General features: G+C 37.8%; 1 protein-coding gene across 2 annotated transcripts in view; it reads right to left on the bottom strand.

The window, feature by feature from the left end:
* raskol (Ras GTPase-activating protein raskol) overlaps window positions 1–23,565 on the bottom strand; it is a 484,925-nt gene that overhangs the window by 455,215 nt on the left and 6,145 nt on the right. For both annotated transcript variants that reach the window (XM_073971816.1, XM_073971817.1), the window contains exon 2: window positions 21,877–22,644. In XM_073971816.1, coding sequence (XP_073827917.1) covers window positions 21,877–21,955 — 79 coding nt within the window. In that variant the 5' untranslated portion in view covers window positions 21,956–22,644. The remainder of the gene's footprint in view (window positions 1–21,876; window positions 22,645–23,565) is intronic.

The raw sequence follows: 23,565 nt of genomic DNA, 5'->3' as shown, positions 1-23,565 counted from the left end.
GTTGATTTTAAGACCATATTTCTCACTTACACGTGCCAGTTTCTCTACTAGTTTTTGTAGACCGGATATGCTCCCTGCCAGTAACGTAGCATCGTCCGCATACCTTATATTGTTGATTAGTTTCCCATGAATTCTAATTCCGATGTTTTCTCCTTCGAGTGTTTCTTGGAATATTTTCTCTGAATACACGTTGAATAACAGGGGAGATAAAAGGCATCCCTGTCTAACACCCCTTGATATGGCAATTTCTTTTGTGGGTTCTCCACTTACGTCAATTCGTGCCGACTGATTCCAATAAAGACTTTTAATGCACTGGAGTTCGTTTTCTGGTATTCCAATAGTATTCAAGATTTCTATTAATTTGTCATGTTTGACGGTGTCGAATGCCTTTTCATAGTCAATAAAACACATGAACACATCCTTCTGGGCATCTCTACATTTCTGTGTTACAACTTGAATGCAGTATAATGCTTCTCTTGTGCCCATTCCTTCTTTAAACCCAAATTGGGTACTTCCCATGTGTGCTTCACATGTAGTATATATTCTGCTATGAATTATTTTTAGAAATATCTTCAAAGCATGACTCATTAAGCTAATGAGTCTGAAGTCACTGCATTTCTTTGCATTGTTTATCTTGGGAATTGCGATGAAGGTGGATTTGAGCCATTCTTCTGGATAGTTTCCAGTGTTATATATGTGGTTAAAAAGGTTGATTAATAGTTTTACGTTATTAGAATCAATAAGCTTTAGCAATTCTGATGGGATTTCGTCCGGTCCTGTAGCCTTTTTATCTTTCAAGGATTTTATAGCGCATTCAACTTCGTTCCGTGTTATAGGTGTTCCCCTTCTTGAAATTTGCAAAACCTCTCCATAAGGTGATCGTTCGTTATCAGTAAAAAGATTGGTAATGTATTCCTCCCATATCTGCTTTTTTCCATCCAAGTCAAAGACCGCTTCATTGTTTTCGTTAATTAAATGTTTTCGTTAATTAATGTTTTGGTCATATGGACCAATTAAGGTATGTCATAGGGCAAATACCGCCTTAAGTCAAATGCTATTTTAAAATGTATGTTTTTGTTCCATTTGGTTTAAAATATCAAAAGAAACAAAAACAATTTTTCATACATTTTCGGAAACAGCTGACTTTCTTGCATGTTTTTGCAAAATGTTGTTCGATAACTATCTGCAATTTTTCTTGCTTGAGAGTGTAAAATTCACTGAGAGAAGTTGCTGGAACTTGCTGAGTAATTATTGCTGGGAAAGTTATCGTACAGACCTATTATTTGTTGCTAAATTATAATCGAAAGACCATTTTGACCAAAAAATTTTTAAAATTTTCCGCGCCCCAGACTTTCACCTCCATTTTGTTGCACAGTGTTATCTAATCTAATCTAAAAAAATGTGTTCAGCTAGGTGAAAGGTACCACCTACGGGACTATATCAAAGAGTCAACCTATCTTTAAATTTTTTGGAGGAAAAGTTTTATAGCTGCAGGGAACTTTAAGAGTCAAATTGAGGGTAGTTTCATCAAAACAATGTAGACCCTCAAAAATGGACCCATGTTGACGAATTTTAGTGAAGAAATTTCGTGACCACTGAAAATTACCGAAAATCGGGAGGTACAGTTATATGGGGGGATATACCAAAACATGGACCTATATTGACGATTATTTTTGAATAGACAAAATTGCATCTAAAATTCTCAAATACCGAAAATCGGGAGATACCGTTATATAGGGGGATATACCAAAACATGGACCTATGTTGACGATGTTTCGTTGGAGATGTTTTATGACCACTGAGAACTTCAAATGTGAAATTACAGCTATTTCGGTTAAAAACTGTAGCTAAAATTCTCAAAATACCGAAAATTGGGAGGTACCGTTATATGGGGGTTATACAAAACTTGGACCTATGTTGACGATGTTTGGTGGGGATGTTTTATGACCACTGAGAACCTCAAATGGCAAATTACAGCTAGCTCGGTTAAAAATTGTAACTAAAATGCTCAAAATACCGAAAATCGGGAGGTACCGTTATATGGGGGCTATACCAAAACATGGACCTAAGTTGACGATGTTTGGTGGAGATATTTCATGACCACTGAGAACCTCAAATGTCAAATTGCAGATAGATCGGTTAGAAATTGTGGCTAAAATTCTCAAAATACCGAAAATCGGGAGGTACCGTTATATGGGGGCTATACCAAAACATGGACCTATGTTGACGATGTTTCGTGGAGATGTTTCATGACCACTGAGAACCTCAAATGTCAAATTGCAGATAGTTCGGTTGAAAATTGTGGCTAAAATTCTCAAAATACCGAAAATCGGAAGGTACAGTTATATGGGGACTATACCAAAACATGGACCTATGCCCATATCCTTTGGGATATAAGTTTTTTGATCACTAGGAACCCTAAGTGTCAAATTATAGCTAATTCGGTCTGCAAATGTGGCGAAGAACGTCAAAATACCTCAAATCCGGAGGTACCGTTATATGGGGGCTATATATATAAAAAGTGGACCGATATAGCCCATCTTCGAACTTGACCTGCCTATGGAAAAAAGACCCTCGGGTGCAAAATTTCAGCACTCTATCTCAATTATTGCGGACGCTAGAGTGATTACAACAGACGGACATGGCTAGATCGTCTTAGAATTTTATCCTGATCAAGAATATATATACTTTATAGGGTCGCAAATGATTAGTTCGAAGTGTTACAAATAGAATGACAAACTTAATATACCCTCTATACTATGGTGGAGGGTATAAAAAAATCTCCGGAGCGCTTTTTAAATAAATCGCGATTTAAGTTGACATTTTTAGGGGTTGTTAAGGTTTTCGCGATTTTGCTTAGAAACCACATTTCCTATCAAAATGGGACTAAAACAAATGTTGTAGATATGAAAATTCTCTACAAGATTGACCATTATGATATTCTCGTCGGTTTTACCGTTTTTGAGATATAGAAGTTCAAATTGGGACAATTCAAATTCAATTCAATTCTGTATCGCCCCCTTATTAAACAATGTCATGACTGCAAATTCCCAACTTAAAGTTATATATCTAAAAAAATGTTACAACTAAGGATAAGTTACTTAATCCAGTCTTGTAGAGAATTTTCACAGCTTTAAGATTTTCTCAGGTCACATGTCGATACGACTTACCGTATTCAAGCAAATTCGCGAAACCCTAACAAAAAAAAACTAAAAATGTAAACTGAGCTTCCTTATCTCAAAAATGGTACAAGTTGGGAACAAATGATAAACGTCACTCCTCTAGAGAATTTTGACAGCTACAACATTTTCTTTAGCTCCATTTCGATTGGACTTGCGGTTTTCAAGCAAAATCGTAAAAACCGAAAAAACACCTAAAATGTGATTTTTGACCGCGATTTATTTAAAAATCCCTACAGCGATTTTTTCTTGTTTTTGGATTTTTCTCATCTATGAACACTGCTGATTCAGAATTCACAAAAACTTTCCCTGTGTAAGCGGTTTTCATCAAAAGTTAGTTAAGGCGCACCCTACATGACATTGTTTTATAAGGGGGCGATACAGTCAGTGCATTGTCCCAAGTTGAAGTTCTATATCTCAAAAATGGTAAGAACTACGAAAATACCATAAAGGTCGATCTTGTATAGAATTTTCATAGCTACAATATTTGTTTTAGTCCCATTTTGATAGGAAATGCCGTTTCTAAGCAAAATCGCGAAAACCTAAACAACCCCTAAAAATGTCAACTTAAATCGCGATTTATTTTGTTTTTTGATTGTTCTCATCTATGAACATTGTAGTTTCAGAATCCGCAAAAACTTCCGAGGTGTAAGCAGCTTCCATTTAAAATTGTTTCAAGAGCACCGTGTACGTTTACATTTACGAAATCCACTCGATTTCAACTGTCAATTTCATTGCTTAAACGTCAAATTAAATCCAATGAATTTCAAATTAGTTCTCATTTGACGTCTACGACAAGGAATTGACAATTGAAGTCCACTCGATTTCGTAAATGTACGTACTACAAGTGACACAAAATCATCAATTGTTCAAGCACTTGAAGGACCATTATGGTCTTAAGTTCAACAAAGTATACTTTTTTTATATTCTTTTGGAAGTTAGGTGAACAACTCTCACATGATCTTAGATCGAGAAAGAAATTCAATTCCAAAAGTAAGTTGAACAAAATCACCATATATTTAGTCGAAGAAAATTTTCAACCTTAGATTTATTTTTTTGGCAAACAATAATAAAATTTATCGTATATTTTATTTTTATTTTCAGAATCGAAGAGAAAATTAATAAGTAATCCTCGATTCAAAGTTTATTTTAAAGCAAGTGTCACAAAATCACCATATATTCATGTTGACGAAGAACCATTTACCATTGGGAGGTACCGTTATATGGGGGTTATACAAAACATGGACCTATGTTGACGATGTTTGGTGGGGATGTTTTATGACCACTGAGAACCTCAAATGGCAAATTACAGCTAGCTCGGTTAAAAATTGTAACTAAAATGCTCAAAATACCGAAAATCGGGAGGTACCGTTATATGGGGGCTATACCAAAACATGGACCTAAGTTGACGATGTTTGGTGGAGATATTTCATGACCACTGAGAACCTCAAATGTCAAATTGCAGATAGATCGGTTAGAAATTGTGGCTAAAATTCTCAAAATACCGAAAATCGGGAGGTACCGTTATATGGGGGCTATACCAAAACATGGACCTATGTTGACGATGTTTCGTGGAGATGTTTCATGACCACTGAGAACCTCAAATGTCAAATTGCAGATAGTTCGGTTGAAAATTGTGGCTAAAATTCTCAAAATACCGAAAATCGGAAGGTACAGTTATATGGGGACTATACCAAAACATGGACCTATGCCCATATCCTTTGGGATATAAGTTTTTTGATCACTAGGAACCCTAAGTGTCAAATTATAGCTAATTCGGTCTGCAAATGTGGCGAAGAACGTCAAAATACCTCAAATCCGGAGGTACCGTTATATGGGGGCTATATATATAAAAAGTGGACCGATATAGCCCATCTTCGAACTTGACCTGCCTATGGAAAAAAGACCCTCGGGTGCAAAATTTCAGCACTCTATCTCAATTATTGCGGACGCTAGAGTGATTACAACAGACGGACATGGCTAGATCGTCTTAGAATTTTATCCTGATCAAGAATATATATACTTTATAGGGTCGCAAATGATTAGTTCGAAGTGTTACAAATAGAATGACAAACTTAATATACCCTCTATACTATGGTGGAGGGTATAAAAAAATCTCCGGAGCGCTTTTTAAATAAATCGCGATTTAAGTTGACATTTTTAGGGGTTGTTAAGGTTTTCGCGATTTTGCTTAGAAACCACATTTCCTATCAAAATGGGACTAAAACAAATGTTGTAGATATGAAAATTCTCTACAAGATTGACCATTATGATATTCTCGTCGGTTTTACCGTTTTTGAGATATAGAAGTTCAAATTGGGACAATTCAAATTCAATTCAATTCTGTATCGCCCCCTTATTAAACAATGTCATGACTGCAAATTCCCAACTTAAACTTATATATCTAAAAAAATGTTACAACTAAGGATAAGTTACTTAATCCAGTCTTGTAGAGAATTTTCACAGCTTTAAGATTTTCTCAGGTCACATGTCGATACGACTTACCGTATTCAAGCAAATTCGCGAAACCCTAACAAAAAAAAACTAAAAATGTAAACTGAGCTTCCTTATCTCAAAAATGGTACAAGTTGGGAACAAATGATAAACGTCACTCCTCTAGAGAATTTTGACAGCTACAACATTTTCTTTAGCTCCATTTCGATTGGACTTGCGGTTTTCAAGCAAAATCGTAAAAACCGAAAAAACACCTAAAATGTGATTTTTGACCGCGATTTATTTAAAAATCCCTACAGCGATTTTTTCTTGTTTTTGGATTTTTCTCATCTATGAACACTGCTGATTCAGAATTCACAAAAACTTTCCCTGTGTAAGCGGTTTTCATCAAAAGTTAGTTAAGGCGCACCCTACATGACATTGTTTTATAAGGGGGCGATACAGTCAGTGCATTGTCCCAAGTTGAAGTTCTACATCTCAAAAATGGTAAGAACTACGAAAATACCATAAAGGTCGATCTTGTATAGAATTTTCATAGCTACAATATTTGTTTTAGTCCCATTTTGATAGGAAATGCCGTTTCTAAGCAAAATCGCGAAAACCTAAACAACCCCTAAAAATGTCAACTTAAATCGCGATTTATTTTGTTTTTTGATTGTTCTCATCTATGAACATTGTAGTTTCAGAATCCGCAAAAACTTCCGAGGTGTAAGCAGCTTCCATTTAAAATTGTTTCAAGAGCACCGTGTACGTTTACATTTACGAAATCCACTCGATTTCAACTGTCAATTTCATTGCTTAAACGTCAAATTAAATCCAATGAATTTCAAATTAGTTCTCATTTGACGTCTACGACAAGGAATTGACAATTGAAGTCCACTCGATTTCGTAAATGTACGTACTACAAGTGACACAAAATCATCAATTGTTCAAGCACTTGAAGGACCATTATGGTCTTAAGTTCAACAAAGTATACTTTTTTTATATTCTTTTGGAAGTTAGGTGAACAACTCTCACATGATCTTAGATCGAGAAAGAAATTCAATTCCAAAAGTAAGTTGAACAAAATCACCATATATTTAGTCGAAGAAAATTTTCAACCTTAGATTTATTTTTTTGGCAAACAATAATAAAATTTATCGTATATTTTATTTTTATTTTCAGAATCGCAGAGAAAATTAATAAGTAATCCTCGATTCAAAGTTTATTTTAAAGCAAGTGTCACAAAATCACCATATATTCATGTTGACGAAGAACCATTTAGGCTAGGTTTAGAAATTGCAAAGCGAAATGTTCTCTTCGCATCTTCTTTTGAAACATTGGCGAATGCTTGGTTTACATTTACGAAATCCACTCGATTTCAACTGTCAAATCCATAGGTTAAACGTCAAATGAAATCCAGATGAGATTTCATTTGACGTTTGAGCTATGGAATTGACAGTTGAAATCGAGTGGATTTCGTAAATGTAAACTTAGCATTAGATTGAGAAAGGAATGCAAAATTAATTTTAACAAAATCAAAGCAAACAGTCGGTGAACCATTTCAATCCTTACAGCCTGTTCATGTATGTCGACCGAAAGGTTTTTTGCGCATCGGAAGTGGAAAAAATTATTTTCTGTTCATGTAAACGCCTTCGAAACGAAAATCTATGCGACCGACAAACCATACGAAATAACACGTAAACGTACACTTTTCCATTGAATTTGGGTTTATGTATTTCGAAAGGACTGTCTCTTATAGAAAGAGAATGTCAAAATCACTCACTTGCTTTGTAGCTGCCGAGTAGAACGTAAACTCGCGAATAACACCGAAAATCTTAAAACTAATTTATGCAACACATTCTTGAAACAAATTAAAAATTTTATAGACACTTTTAATGGCGGTTTCATTCATTATTTTGAAGAAATTAATAAAATAAAATAATTCAAAATACCGACACATTTTATTTTTTACATAGTTGTACAAATGTACATTTAAACTAGTAGTATTTCGCATAGGATACGTAACGGCAGTCGGACGATAGTTTGCGAAATACATGAACTCCTTTTTAAACGGAAGTGAGTGACTGCTTTCCTTACGTACGGGTTTTCGTGCGACATACATGAACAGGAAGGACCATAAACAACAATGGAAGGACCATTCAAATAAAATATAAACAAAATATTCTATGCTTCTTTTGAACGTGCATATGAAAATTATCGTTGAAAAGCTAGAACATGATAAAGGGACAGAGGCGATAAGTGATAAAACTTCATATTGAAGAAAGTGTACAAAATCACCATATATACACTCAGAAAAATATATGTTAGAAATATGTTTGGATCCAAACAAATATTTGTTTGGGAATGATTGCAAACAAATATAAGTTGGGACCGAAACATAATTTGTTTGTGTCCAAACATAACATATCTCAATTTTATTTGTTTGGGTTCCAACATATTGTTTATGTTAGAACATATTTTTTATGGGTGGAGAGAGGATTTTTGTCAAAGAGAGTAACAACAGAACTCTCGCGGCTGCGGAATGCTTTTTATAATAAAGAGCTGATTGTATGGTGTAATAGGACACGCAGAAGCTTTGGTGGTATGTATGTGGTAAAGCAAGTGTCTTTCGTGCTTTGTTGTCGTTAACCAACGTAACAAGTGAAGAGGAAAAGAAAAAATGGTATTAATTATTCTTTTTCTTCAGTTTTCTAAGTGCAATCGTTGAGTAAAGACGATAAAGTGGGTGAATAAATCAGTATTTCGTCTTTTCTTAAAGAAATTGTGCTTTTTAGTAAATTAAATGTCCAATACATTTTATACTTACTTACTTACTTAGCTGTCCGATTACAGAACATTTGTTCCATAGGCCGAACAAAGAAAAGATCTCCATTTCTCTCTATTTATTGCTTCGCACTCTGTAATACCGCGCCTTTTCATCTCATCATTCACTTGTTTGCGCCATCTATTCCTTGGCCTGCCAATTCTGCGTGTACCGCCAAGCGGTCCGTATTTATAAGCCTTTTTAGCGGGTTCATCATCGCTCATTCTTATGATATGGCCTAGCCAACGCAATCGCTGCATCTCGATACGTTTAACAATATTGATGTCGTTGTACAGCAGATACAGCTCGTGGTTCATGCGACGTCGATATTCACCGTCAACGCAGATTGGTCCGTAGATCTTTCAAAGAATTTTTCTCTCAAACACACCAAGCACTGCCATGTCTGCTTGCGCAAGTACCCAGGCTTCGAAGCCATACATCAGCACGGGTAGTATCAGTGTTTTGCAGAGCGTTATTTTTGTTTAACGAGATGTGGCTTTGTTTTTAAACTGCTTACTTAAACCAAAGTAGCATCTGTTGCCCAATACAATTCTTCTTTTTATTTCACAACTGATGTCGTTTGTTGTGTTTACGGAGGTGCCGAGGTAGACGAAGTCTTTTACTACCTCAATATTATAGGAACCAACTTCCACAGTTTGTCCGAGCTCAATGGACGCATTGCGCGTCGACAACCATCAACTTAGTCTTCTCACCGTTTAGCAGATTCTCCTTCGACCTTCATAAAGGTATCAGTTACTTCTTTTACTGATCGGCCCATGATGTCTATATCATCAGCATAAGCAAGTAACATGTGACTATCGGTGTAGATTGTTCCACTTCTTTTGACGTTTGCCTCTCGTATAACCTTTTCCAGCTGGATGTTTAAGAGATCACACGAAAGGCTGTCTCCTTGTCTGAAACCACTTTTGGTACCAAACTCTTCGGAGAGGTTCTTTCCTATTTTAACTGAGGACCTCGTGTCAGTTAAAGTCATTTTACAAAGCCGGATGAGCTTTAGGGGGGTTACCAAATTCAGACATGGCTTGGAATAGCTTTGAGCGCCGCGGGCTGTTGAAGGCTGCTTTATAATCGACAAAAAGGTGGTAGGTGTCGATCTGCATCTCTTGGGTCTTCTCCAGGATTTGCCGCAGGGTAAATAGCTGGTCAATGGTGGACTTGCCAGGTCCAAAGCCGCATTGGTATGGCCCAATTATCTCGTTGACCATAGGCTTTAGTCGTTCGCACAATATCCCTGATACGATCTTGTAGGCAATAGGGATTAGACTTGTGCCCCTACAGTTAGAGCATACAGTCTTATCTCCCTTCTTGTGGACGGGACACAGGATACTCAGGTTCCAATCGTCGGGTACTCGTTCTTCCTGCCAGTTGGTGCTAACAAGCTGATGAATACACCTTATCAGCGTGTCGCCTCCGGTTTTCAACAGCTCGGCTGGTAACGCATCGGCTCCTGCTGCCTTATTATTCTTCAGCCGATTTATTGCTATCTTTACCTCATCTTGGCTGGGCGGTATACATTCAATACCATCTTCTGGGTACCAACAGTTTTGAAAAGTGTTCTTTCCATATACTGAGTACACTATCTGTATCAGTTACCAAATTACCCTGCTGGTCTCTACAGGAGGATGTGCCTGTACCAAAGCCATCAGTTTGATGCTTGACTCTTTTCGGACTTCATTCTGGCTCCTGTACATCTCGATTTTTTACACACTCCCGCTTTTCCATCTCTTTCTTTTTTTCTGCGGAAAAGACGTTTCTCCTCTCTCCTCTTCTCCCTATATCTCTCTCGTGCGCTATGCGTTGCTACGGATTGTAAAGTAGCCCTATATGCCGCATTTTTCTCTGCGGTGGCAGCATGACACTCCTGATCATATCATGGATTCCTTGGTGGAGGTCTCTGGTTTCCAAGTATGGATTTTGCGGCTGTTTGCATGGAGTGGACAATGCTTTGTCATTGCGCTGATATGTTATCGGTATGAGGAGTGCTTTGATTAAGCAATTGGGCTAGTTGAGTGGAATATGCTGTGGCTATCTGTTGTGATTGCAGCTTACCGATGTCTAACTTTCGTGTTGTGTCTGTTCGTACTTTGTTTGCTACGTTTAAACCGGTGCGCACCTTTGCTGCAACAAGGTAGTGGTCCGAATCAATGTTTGCGCCTCGGAACGATCGTACATCCAACACGCTCGATGAATGTTTTCCATCTATCACAACATGATCAATTTGACTACTTGTCCTTTGATCTGGAGACAGCCAGGTGCCCTTATGAATATCGAGATGATTAAATCTGGTACTGCTAACTACCATGTTTTTTTGCAGCTGCAAAGTCTATCAGCCTCATACCATTGTCAGATGTTTCACTGTGGAGACTGAATTTCCCGACTGTTGGGCCAAAGATATTCTCCTTTCCAATTTTGGCATTTAAATCGCCTAGAATGATTTTAATGTCATGGGCAGGGCAACGGTCATATGTTTCTTCTAAGCGCTCGTAAAATATATCTTTGGTCTGTTCGTCCTTTTCTTCAGTGGGAGCATGAGCGCAAATAAAACTGATGTGGAAGAATTTAGCTTTTATTCGAATTGCAGCAAGTCTTTCATTCACTGGGGTGAAGCCTGATACCAGATGTTTTAGCCTCCGACTAACTACGACCAAACTCATGCTTTACGTCATGGCAGCTATAATACAGTGCGTCACCTTTAGGTGTTGTTGTGACGCCTTTCCCAATCCATCGTATTTCCTGTATGGCAGTAATATCGACCTTGTACTTTTCAAGTACGTCTGCCAATGCGAAGACTGCACCTTCTCTATAAAGAGTGCGAACATTCTAGGTGCAGATTCGCAGATCATGGTCCTTAAAACGTTTGCGGGGTTCGTCAACTTTAGAGGGGTTTGTTTTTCTTTTCTTTCGGTTTTTCATAGTATGCTGTTTTTCTAGGGGAGGGTTACTAACCCGACGCCCAAACCCAAGTTTTTAACGTTCTTATGGGTGAACGCGCGGCACATATTAGCTCACTGCCTTTAACGGGTGTTAAAGGCAGTTCCCCAGGTGACACCACGGGGAGGTCAGTGTCCACTTGAGATGAAAGAGGGACCAAGATAAATCCTGGGCTTTGCCATGTTAAAACTGGTCAGGACCGTTCCTTGGTATCTTCCATCCCCTACGTTCACATTGAAATTTACGCTCCCTTGCTCTCAGAAAGCGCCACAGGTGCATGTGTTTGTTTTTTGTGGCTTTTGGGTTTGTATTTGTTTGCACCCAAACATATAATTTGTTTGAACCCAAATATATATTTGTTTGCAGGACCCAAACATATGTTATGTTTGGGACTGATTGCAAACAAATATATGTTTGCTGCAAAATATGTTTGGGACAAATGTTAGAGAGGCCTTGTTTTCCTCCCTGTGGGCATAGGTCCATTGTTTGGTATAGCTCCCATATAACGGTACCGCCCTGTTTCAGGTAGTTTCATGCTAATTTTTAAACGACCGTATTAGCTAAAATTACGTAAAATTAGGAGGTCAAGTACCTTCTTCACCTAAAATTGTGGCAATAGGTACTTTATAGGTACTTTCGTAACAGAAAAAAGGTAATTATTCTATATTAGCTCTGAATATTTTTTTATGATGGATGGTATAAAAAGTTCGGCCCGTCCGAGCTTAACGCTCTTTTACTTGTTTAATAAAAATGGTCTACAATTAATAAATAAATATGTATATGAATGAACTGAACTAAAAGCAATTCTCCAAATAAAACAAAAATAGATTATTGATTTATTGCCGCTCCCACCTTTTCCCTCATTGTGCCTCGACGAAATTGATATTAATTTATACGAATAAAAAAATACAGATTGTAGTTTCGCCTTTTTAGGGGACAAAGGATGTTTTTTGTAGCAATGAAACAAGTTTTTTTTGGTAAAAATATTTGGGCAACGAGTATTGTTAACGGAAAACTACACTACTAAAATTAAGCTGAATACTTGTTATGTTCAAATCAAGAACAGAACGGCAGAAATGGAGGAATGCATTAATAATTCAGGATATATTACTGTGGTGGAACACCCAAGAAAAAATCCAATTCAGGCCATCGTAGTAGAAACAAACAAAAGAAGTATGTACAAACAAACATGGTTTAGTTAGAAACGAAGTTTCCGATCCGTCGTATGGAAGAAAAAATAAATCGAACAGACCACATAGAGTTTTCAATATATAGGTGGCTTTAAGTTGCTATGCTGCTATGGCGTCTAATAAGGGCCAGCATAAAATAATATTTGGAAATTAACTTATAAATTATAAAAGCAGCTCGAAGGACCATTTCCTCTGACAAATTTTTCTAAAGCCTACAAGACATTGCTGTTCAATTTATCGACATTTAGTTACTAATAGCTACAACAGCAAAGCCCCTCAATATTTATTCCTTCCCAGGCTTAAAAATCTCATATAAAATGTGCTCGAAGGACCATTTCTTCCACCAGGGCATTTCTACAGCCCTCGCGACATTGACTGTTCATCGACATTTGATGTTAATAGCAACAACTTGTGTCAACAGCTTTTCAAATCTTAAAGCGCTCATATAAAAGGTGCCCGAAGTACCATCTTTTCCGACAAAGTTCAATTCATTCAAGATTTGATGACTAATAGCTACAAAACTCTAAACCCCCGAAATATATTGTCATTCCTTCATGAATTCCTAATTGACGTCAAATCAACTTGTGGTGTCATATGTCTGTGACTTGTAGAATCTAACAAGCCCACCATATTAACTGCGTTAACTTTATTAACATAATTATAGAAATTTTATGCACGTTCTATACTTTTTCATAAGCCTCACTTCTTAAATATTCCGAACATATTCGTTTGTTATTTGGAGAATAGAGTCATTCTTTCTTTCATTCGCACTTAGAGAATATAGAGAAAATCTAATTCTAATGCATATTTAGACACGCACAATTTATAGCATGAATATCATGATGCCAGGGAAATTATTTCTACAAAGGAATATACATATGTACATATGTAAGTAAGTAAATTCATTCGTATGTAGAATGGAAAGCTAATGGCATGTCAAAAGATGTATAGATAAAATTTCATAAATATAACTGCGAATGGTTTACAACAACGAAATATTCAACGAAATATGAACGTCATTGCAATGTCCCCCTCATTCTCTGCTTGTTTCTGACATCTTAAACCAAGAAAAAGGGGGTTCAGTGTACCACCCACCCACTCGCATGTTTTCCTTTTGGGTTCCATACATACATTACGTGTATGTGAAATGCGGAAATCCATTCATTTGGTGTGAGTGCTAGACATCCGTACAGTACATACATAATTAAATTTGTCAGAATTTTAAATTAAATTTTGTGGTTAACATTAAAATGCATTCTATATACCTTTCTTTGTTTCCCTTGAACTTTTCTCGTTTTTCTTACCAAGATCAATGTCTGAATTTAAGTTGTTGCCAGAAAGAAAAACAAATTACCCAGCAATAAGTTTACATCCAAAATGTTGTTCAATCACTTGTGAATGTGTCAGTGCCTTAGGTCTTTTTTTACGATGGTAAATATTTTTTTAGTGACAAGGTCCACACTTCCTGAAAAAATTGCCCGAAATCTGTAAACTGTAACTCTCCAACGGATAAACCAATTCAATCCAACATTTGCGCAAACATAAATCAAGTTCTAGGATGGGCCATATCGGTCCACTCCTCCCCTACAACGGTTCAAAAATGTTCGCTAAAATGGTGCGCACGATAACTCTTGAAGTAAGTAACCGATTCGGTCCACAATAGGTTGCACTCAAGGTCCATATTACGATAGTACAAGTTATTTGGGTGCCAAGACCATACTACTTAAGAAAATTCCCCGAAAGCCCTACGACCAGTAAATGTAGTGGCTGGTGCGCACGACATCTCTCTAACCGAATACTGCGTTGGTCCACACTTTGCATATCGTAATATATCTTCGGATCCATTGGAAGTGTTTACCGAAGGTACATCTAGTGTCCCTGTAAATAAGGATCCGTAGACTTAAGGAAAGAAACACAGGTATTTCCTCTTTGAATGCTATACACGCACCCTCACCAAGACATTCACTATCTTTATTAGAAATTATGTCTGTTTACTACGTGAACATCTTGGGGGCCCAAAAAATGCTTATGAAATATAATCAAAATTATTTTATAATACCAAAATTAGAAATATCAGCTAAAATTCTAAATAGAGAAATATAAAAAAATCAATGTTATTGTAGCACAAATCTAAGTAACAGCACCCAGGAAGCTCCTCCATCGCTTCAGCCACTCCTTCTTGCTCGTACCACCTTTGTCTGCTGGCTTCATCTTCCAGGCGGAGTCGTCTTCATCTGGCGGCTTCTTCACTCTGATACTCGCAACGTCATCCTTCTGCGGCGGCTTTACTTTTCTGGCCTTGGGCATAGTCTTCTTCCGGCCTTGAAGACAGTTATCCTTTTCTGGCGACTTCACCTTTTTGGCCATAGGCATCTTCTCCTTCCAACGTCGAAGAAAGTCATCCTTCTTTAACGGCTTAACATTTCCGGCCTCGGACATCTTTTTCTTCTGGCGTTGAATAATGTCATCCTTCACAGGTTGTCTAGATGGATATTCCTGGCTTATCTTCTTTTCATTTTCTTCTCATCCCTCTTTGTGCATTTGTTAACTCCAGCATACTTAATGTCTTCCATGGCAACCGTATGTTCTGATTGTTCCTTTGGGCTGTCCACCTTTTCCCTCTTCATAGGCTCCATTTTTATTAGCAGAGTTCCTGTCTCTGCCTGGTTTTTGGTCAGTGCCGAGCTGTTGACCGATTCGTCTTCCTGGGAATATGGCCCCATAGCCTCATCCCTTCTGTCTGCAGCATCTTTGCTCAGATTTGAAGCCCCCTCGCCTTTGTTGCTCGCCGTCACCACCATTTTCAATGCCGCAGTCTCCCTCTGACTCAGCACTCCAGAGATCTGCAATTGATTACCCTTTGTAATCGATGCTTCTATTTCCTTTAAAGTTTGGAAAAGATTATCAGCCTTCTTAATACCTTCCACCGCCAGTTGACAATCAGCTTCATCTGTAGCCAACAGTAGTGCCGCCAACTCATCACGTTTGAATTCAGCTGCATGTCGCACTCTCTCTGCGCTAGCCAATTTTTTATTTAATTTTCTCACTTCTGCCTTCATAGCCGTCACCTCACAATTTCCCTCTTGGATAGCCGCTATTAATTCTTCCTTAGCTATCCTCGATTCCTCAGCCTCACGCTTGACTTGCTCCTTTAGTGTAGTGGCAAGCTTGACTGCATCTTCCTTTTCCGATTGGCATGCGGTCATAGCAACTTCCATTGCCATGATCTCCCCTTTCATAATCTTCATAGCTTCTACCGCGGCCTTGCGTTGCATTCGCTCGCTGTCCAATTTTTCCTGCCGGCCACGGACTTCCATTTTGGCCTCTTCATCCCTCATGTGTAGGTCTCTTATCACCTCACACTGAGAGCTCACTCTGTTTGTTTTTAACTGCCAGGTTCGATGCTGCAGCCCGTTGAGTCTCGACGTACTCACAAATCTCTTCGTGGTAGTCCTCAGACTGGGTTTCATTGATCTCCTCAATAGCCCAGATGAGGAGACCAAGAAGCCTCTCCACTTCATATTTTGCCTTCGGTTCCTTTTGAAGCAGCATGGTGAATGTCCCTTCCCCTATGGACAATATTAAGACTTCACCGGCCAGCTGACCCAATTTCCTCCCTGTGAGGCAAATTATCAGCTTCCCAGCTCTTTTTGGAATCGGCCACTGATCCGGCTCGAAGGACCAATGTCTAAATTATATGGCGATCAAATGAAATGACTGTTGGGAGCGATATCCATGTCTCCCAAAATAAGACCCACTTCCAAAACGGACTATGCCGGTTCATTGTCCACGTCGGTACCTAAACCGGTACCGCAGAATTGTTGAGCTTTAATACAAATCCATGTTTCCTTGTCGGCAACGCCCATGTCATACGCCCAAAATTCCGAAAAACCCCCTTAAAAACATATGTTTTTGGGAAAGAAGTGTTTCAATTCACACAGACTGAGGGTATATCTATGTCGGCAAATCCGACTGATTCTTTTTTACGTTTTCTCTATCCTTTCGATTGCAGTATGTGTCATTGACATAATCTCTTAAGATTTTGAAGTCGCTTGCCCTAATTTGGTGCAGTTCTAGTATAGTGTTATTTCCTAGAAATTGGTTTCTTAGCATCGCGAAGGCTTGGCAATGACAGAGATAGTGTTCCAACGTTTCGTCGCCCTCTCCTCATGTTCTGCATTCGCTGCTTTCTGCAAAACCGATTTTGTGCAGGTGTGCTTGTAGCCCTAGGTGTCCTGTAATGATGCCTGTCAGACTACTAATTAGAGCTGGCAAACCATCGATGGAAATATCGATATTATCGATAGTTAATTTTTTACTCCAATATCGACGAATAGTTTTTTATATCGATATTATCGGCCATTTTGACATCACTAAAAAAAGCCATAGAAGCAATACCCACAAATTTTTATACCCTCAGCTTTTAAGCTGACGAGGGCATATACACTTTGATACGACCAAAAATGTGCCAATCGAAAGTATTTTTGGACGAAATTCGTTTCAGACTATTTGGAGTCGATTTAGCATTTAGAGTCCGTCCGTCTGTCTGTCGGACTGTCTGGCTGGTGATCACGATAACTCTCGAACGGATCAAGCGATTCGAACCAAATTTTGCATTTAGTAATATTTTGCCCAGGGTGCCACCGTGGTGCAATGGTATGCACACCCGCCTTGCACGCTGAAGGTCGTGGGTTCGATTCCCATCAAACACTTTTCAACGGTGGCAAAATACCCCTCAGTAATGTTGGCGACATTTTCTGAGTATTTCAGCCTTGTACAACTTCTCTACAAGTGGTGTCTTAGACACGCCGTTCGGACTCGGCGATAAACAGTAGGTCCCATATCATTGAGCTAATATGAATCGGGGTGCACTCATTGATATGAGAGAAGTCTCCCCTGTCCCGCCTGGGATGTTTGTGGAACAAATATTATATATAATATTTTGCCCAAACTTAGTTTAAGTTCGAATATGAGCCATATCGGTCCTATTCTTCGAGTACCTACCCCGCAAAGTTCAAAATTTTAGTGTAAAATGGTGTGAACGATAACTATCGAAGAGATAAATAGATTTGTTCCAACCTTTGCATCGTATTATTCCTTCCAGATATAGATCGGCTTTGAATATAGATTATCACGGCTTACTCCTTCGGGTAGCTCCCACAGAAAATTCGGAACAAGTGAAGTTTAAAGGCCTGCGTACATAAGCTGCCTTGCCTGCTTACCTTGCTTACTTCTGATAAAATAATAAAAAAGAAAAGGGCAACCCTGTTCGAAATTTCCTCGGCCTTCTTTATTCTTTTATTTTTATTATGTCAGAAATGAAGCAGGAAAGCAAGCCAATCAGGCAGAGCAGCTTATGTACGCAGGCCTTAAGAGCTCCTCTCGGATTGTGTCGAAATTATTTTCTGCATTCTCTTATAAACGTCTTTTAAATCACCGCGATCGTGGTCTTTCGAAATTTCTTGTACCGTTCAACGCGGGATCCGACGAGAAAAACCCCATTTTTGCGCCAAATGTTCATGCAATATCAGTTGGTGGAATAAGGATGCCTCTATCTCTCGGTACATAACATGGCGATCTTGCATTATCCGTTCAGGCACGGCTTAACTTTTTCTGGCACAACGACCGTTTTTGGACGATCTTTAAGAATTTCGTTTTTTTTTGTCGAATTTCGGCCACGATTGAATTCATTAAACCAGTTTTTCATAGTGCTATAGGATGGACCTTTATAGTACGTTTATATACATATAACCGGATTTAACAAACCCACTGGGTTTCAAATGTCAATTTCATTGCCTATATTTCAAATAAATCCTCATAAAGAAGGTTAACCCTGCAAAGTAAATTCCATTTTTTTTTTTGCAAAGTGATTTTTTTAAGTCACTGTAAACAACACAACACATGGTCGTATGTCAAACTGCCCTGAGTACGGTTAGGCTAAAATTGTCACACTTTCCAAAAAAAAGTCAAATGACGACTGGCGACACTGCGTGTTACGTAGGCCGCAAACTTTTCTAATTCACCTCGTATTTCACTGACATGCGAAATGTAAACAAAACACAGTTGTCGGCCATTTTGAATTCTAAATAAATTGGGGTAGGAAATTTACGATAGTATCGATTTTATCGATATTTTGAAACGGAAATATCGAAAAAATCGAATGGGGCCGATATCGATAGTTTGCCAGCTCTACTACTAATGTCCTTTTTACTCATTAAAAGGAGCTCCTTTGTTTTATCCTCGCCTGGGATTCCCCAGCGGATTTTTGTGTTTTTCCCTTTCTATTCAGTGTTCCAGAGGGATGTATTGGCGTTTTCTGCCCATACCTTTAACTCTAGACGCGCCGCTTTTAAGGCTTAGCATTATCTAGGCTTATCGTAGTTTGCTCCCTGGCTTGCCTTGCCAAGAAGTTAGCTATCTCGTTACCCCTAATCCCTTTATGTCCTGGTACCCTTATAATGTTAACCGAGCCATGGTGGGAGTAGTCGTTGATTGATTTTTTACACTGCAGGACAGTTTTTGATTTCACCCTCTTGCTTGTTATTGCTTTAATTGCTGCTTTACCGTCCGTTAGGATGTTTACAGTGATTGGCCTTGTGTTAGCTTTAAACCAGTTCAGACACTCTGTGATCGCTCGGATTTCGGCCTGTAGGATAACTGTCTTAAATATTACTCGATTTGGAGCTATGTATCTGAATTGGTCCCTGGTTAATGCCCTAGATCTCATTTCGGGATTTCCCGGACTTCTAACCGTTCTTCCTTCTTGGCTGAACAGATTCCAATGTTACGCTTGCTACGTCGAAGAACATTAGCAATCCACTGTCATTTATGCTTCCGGATTTCTGAGCCCATACCGGCGTAGGAGCTCTACATTCCTTATTTTACGTGGTGAAAATACGAATAAAATTCGAAGGAGGAAACGATTATTGAAGCATTTTAATGGTTGCAGTAACTCTCCACGTCGTACACCCTTGTAGCAGCAGCGAATATCCTGCGCGTTGTTCGAAGGCTTAAGCTGTTGTTTTTGCCAAATTGGTGCCAACATTCCAAATGCCGCTTTTGTTCTATTACCACATAAATTTCCCGCCAAGTTTCACAGTCCTTCAAGTCCCATTTTTTACCAAATTTTACAATAATAGCATCTTTTAACTCTATTTTATGAGGCTTATCAGCTTCGGCGGAATACCTCTTTTGTGCAACGAATTCCAAATACATTTATGGTCAATGCTGCCGAAAGCCTTTTCGAAAATGGGCGTGAGATTAATTTCTGCTTTCACTCCTTACGGCGTAAACCGTAAGACTAGCAGAAGCCCAGTTTAGTAATTACCTGACTTTTCTGTTTTATTCGCCACCTTGTCAGTGTGGTTGTCTCTATCTCTTTGAAACACTCACTATTCTATGGAGCGATCGATCGAGAGGACTTATATTTTCGACTTATTTGCCCGTCAACTCCACATCTTCGTTTTCTTCTTTCTTTTCTCTTGTCTCTTTTTTTTGTCAGTTTCGTGCTAGGTGATATTTTCCAAGCATCTATAGCACCGCTTTGGGAATATTTTTCTCCTCATCCTTCAGACTATAAGAAACACTTCAAAAACAAAAACTGTGTTTAGAATTTTCTCGGCTATTTCCACTAAGTCTTGTTTTGTACCTCCTTAGAAATTACGAACTTAACGCATTTTGATATTGGAAGTATCAGTTTCTTTGAATGCCTGTTTACATTTTTAGCCCCATAAGTAGTTTCTTCAATATCTCTAATACCCACCAAGAATTTCTCCTTTTGCGTTTGTACCACTACATTTTCGACGAAAACAGATTTAATTAAACTTTTAAACACTTTTGACATGAGCCCTTGCCAACTCAATGCGTGCATTGCCTTCTTTAGTTTTATGGATTCTCATTATTCCCGCACTAATTTTCACTGGCTTTATGGAGTTTTTTTTTCGCTTTTAAGATATCGATAGACGCAGAGCAGCGTTGTATAACCTTTCGAAAAATAAAATTTTACTATAGCATGTGTATTTCCCGAAGTGTCGTCAAGGGATTATCATATTTCTCCCTTTGACGGCTCAAACCATGGTGTACCACGTGAGCAGCAATATCATGCGTCGGTCAGTGCCCCTTTCAGATTACTTAGAGAGCTCCTAGAGTGTAGTTTTCCTCTACAGAGCTTCCCGGTTTATCTCGGAAGCACCGATTTAAAGATCCATTGCATGGGTTTCACTTCACCAGGAAAAAAGTCTCTCTCTCTCAGACTTCGTAATTGACACTACTACCAGTTTTAATTTCATACAAATCGGGACTGGTCGTCCGTAATTATCGGTGATGGTGTGGAGAGTTGATTACACAATTCTATACATTATATACCTTTTGTTGGGTCTCACAACCGAGTAACTTCCGGTTATAGTCTCATGTGACCGGGGTACTGGCAAGCGCCTGTTAGGCTGGAGTCCGCGTTGTCGTTAAACCGGTTATTCTCTTTTCGAGAATACGTTTGCGGCTATATTGGTATTTAAGTTGAGTTGATATTTAATTAAGTTCCAAGCATTCATTGTGTCCCAGTTCTTTGTTTTGATATTTCAAATCGACATAATTTCACTCTCATATTCGAACTATTTCTGGTATTAATTGCTTCAAGTTGCATCTTTCGTTTTTGAAGGACAAACAGAGCTACATTCATTCTGCACAACGGGTATTCTTTCCACCCACATACTTTCCAAATTATATATTATCTATAAATCACTTTGCAAATTATTCACTTGTTTAGCTAATAAACAAAGAGCGTGATTTATAAAATTTTAATTTCTAAAACTAAAAGCCAAAAAACCTGTTCCTAAAATCGTGGCGCATAAGCAAATAAACTGCAATAAAAATTTGACAAAAAAAGAAACAAAATTTCATCCACTAAAGTCAATACCATATATAAATACAACGCCAAATCAATGACATTAACTGCTTGTGACTTGAGTTTCCAGTTAAGACGCAAATTGCAATTCATAAAAAGAGCTTAAGAAAAATCTTCTTAAACCACTTGTTAAGGCTAAGCTATCATTGACTGATGACTGATTGAAGCGGCAATCATCGAATGCAAATTGATTGAAGTGAGATTTTCTCAATACTCAATAATGTAACCTTAAACCCCATTAAGGAAGAACCTATTGATGTTACAACTTCCCCTAGCAGTTGATGGGATAAAATACCTACTACCTATTTGTTTGTACAAGGGAAAAAGTCAAGTGACATTTGTTTTACGTGGAGATAAAAAACCAAATAAACGAGGGAATATAAAAATACTCACCACAAACATCCAACCAACCCTCAACCCTACTGGGGTAGGTGATGGCAGTAGCACGATTAAAATAAGTACGGCGTCCCATATTTGTAGCGGCGTTAAGTAATGATAAAACAGTTATTCCAAACAATGATGCTGTAGCACAAGAAGAAAGGGATGAGAAATCTTCTTCCACTTCCCTCTTTAAAAAATGACAAACACAATTCACCACTTTGTTGTTTTTTTTATCCTCAATTAAGCTCTCTCTTTGGTTTTGTAGCACAAACAAATCCTTCTCTCACACCACTATTTCCAAAACTCACTCTCTCGTTTTTCTTAGAGTATTTCCATGGAGAGGGATGCTGTTGTTACAGATTTGTCATCTCACTCACACAAATTTGATGACAGCTTCCTTCATAAAGAGTTGTATTTTTTCGTAGTATGTCGTGTACCGTAGTGGGTGGGTGGTAGCTGGGTGGACAGGTGGTTGTACGTTATTTTTTTATCTCAATGTGATGTATTTTTGCTGCAGCTCTTGCTTGTTGTTATTGTTTTAATGTGTGAGTTCTATGAGGGTTTTTTTCTATTTTCTCCTTTCTTTCACACTAAACAATGCTGCGCCGCCATCACAACAAGGGTGAAAGTTCTTGAGATTCAAGATTTGTGTTTTTCTGTGTTTTATTTTTAATTTCGAGACATTTCTATTTTTATAACTGCATGTCGTTTTTTGTTAATGTTGTTGACGTTTCTTTTCAAAAGCCAGGAAAATTTATTTCCGAAAATGCTATTTCCAACCTAGAAAGAGATGGAAATTGAAAATTAGAGGATAATTTAGAGAAGAATGAAGAGAAATAAAAAATAAAGACTTGAAATTAAGGCTAAACAAGCTATTATCGTGGATTTTTTGAAAATATTAAAAATAAAAAAAAATAATATAAAATATTCAATTAATTTAATAATATTTTTAGAACCATCTTTCAAGGGCCTACTGGCACACAATCGTGGATAAGCAACTTTTTTTCCAGAACCACAACCCTAAATTCATTAGAGATGGAAATTGAAAATTAGAGGATAATTTAGAGAAGAATGAAGAGAAATAAAAAATAAAGACTTGAAATTAAGGCTAAACAAGCTATTATCGTGGATTTTTTGAAAATATTAAAAATAAAAAAAAATAATATAAAATATTCAATTAATTTAATAATATTTTTAGAACCATCTTTCAAGGGCCTACTGGCACACAATCGTGGATAAGCAACTTTTTTTCCAGAACCACAACCCTAAATTCATTAGATGATATTTCTAGTATAACCCATAATCGTGGAACATCTTTTGTTGAATCCATAATCGTAAATTATTTTAAGAACCCCTTATGGGTTCTACAAAACATACTCTTTGAAGACCCCATAATTATTGGTTATGGGTTCTATAAAAAATATTCATTGAAGAATCCATGATTTTGTGATGATTCAAAGATTATGCATTCTACAAAAAATATTATAAGATGACTCGATGATAATGGGTTCTACAAAAACATTCTTTGAAGAATCCATGATTATGGGTTGCACAAAAATATTCTTTGAAGAATACGCCATTGTGGGTCGTCCTATAAAAATATTCGTTAAAGAATCCACGATTATGGATCCCCCATATACAAAATATTGTCTAGACAATTCACGATTGTTGGTAGTTCTATAAAAATATATATTTAAGAAA

This window comes from Musca autumnalis, unplaced genomic scaffold (assembly GCF_047663935.1).
Source record: "Musca autumnalis isolate F117 unplaced genomic scaffold, ASM4766393v1 scaffold_3, whole genome shotgun sequence".
In the NCBI taxonomy this organism is placed as follows: Eukaryota; Metazoa; Arthropoda; class Insecta; order Diptera; family Muscidae; genus Musca; species Musca autumnalis.
Note: the sequence above shows the minus strand (reverse complement) of the source record. Positions and strands in the feature narration are given on the sequence as shown.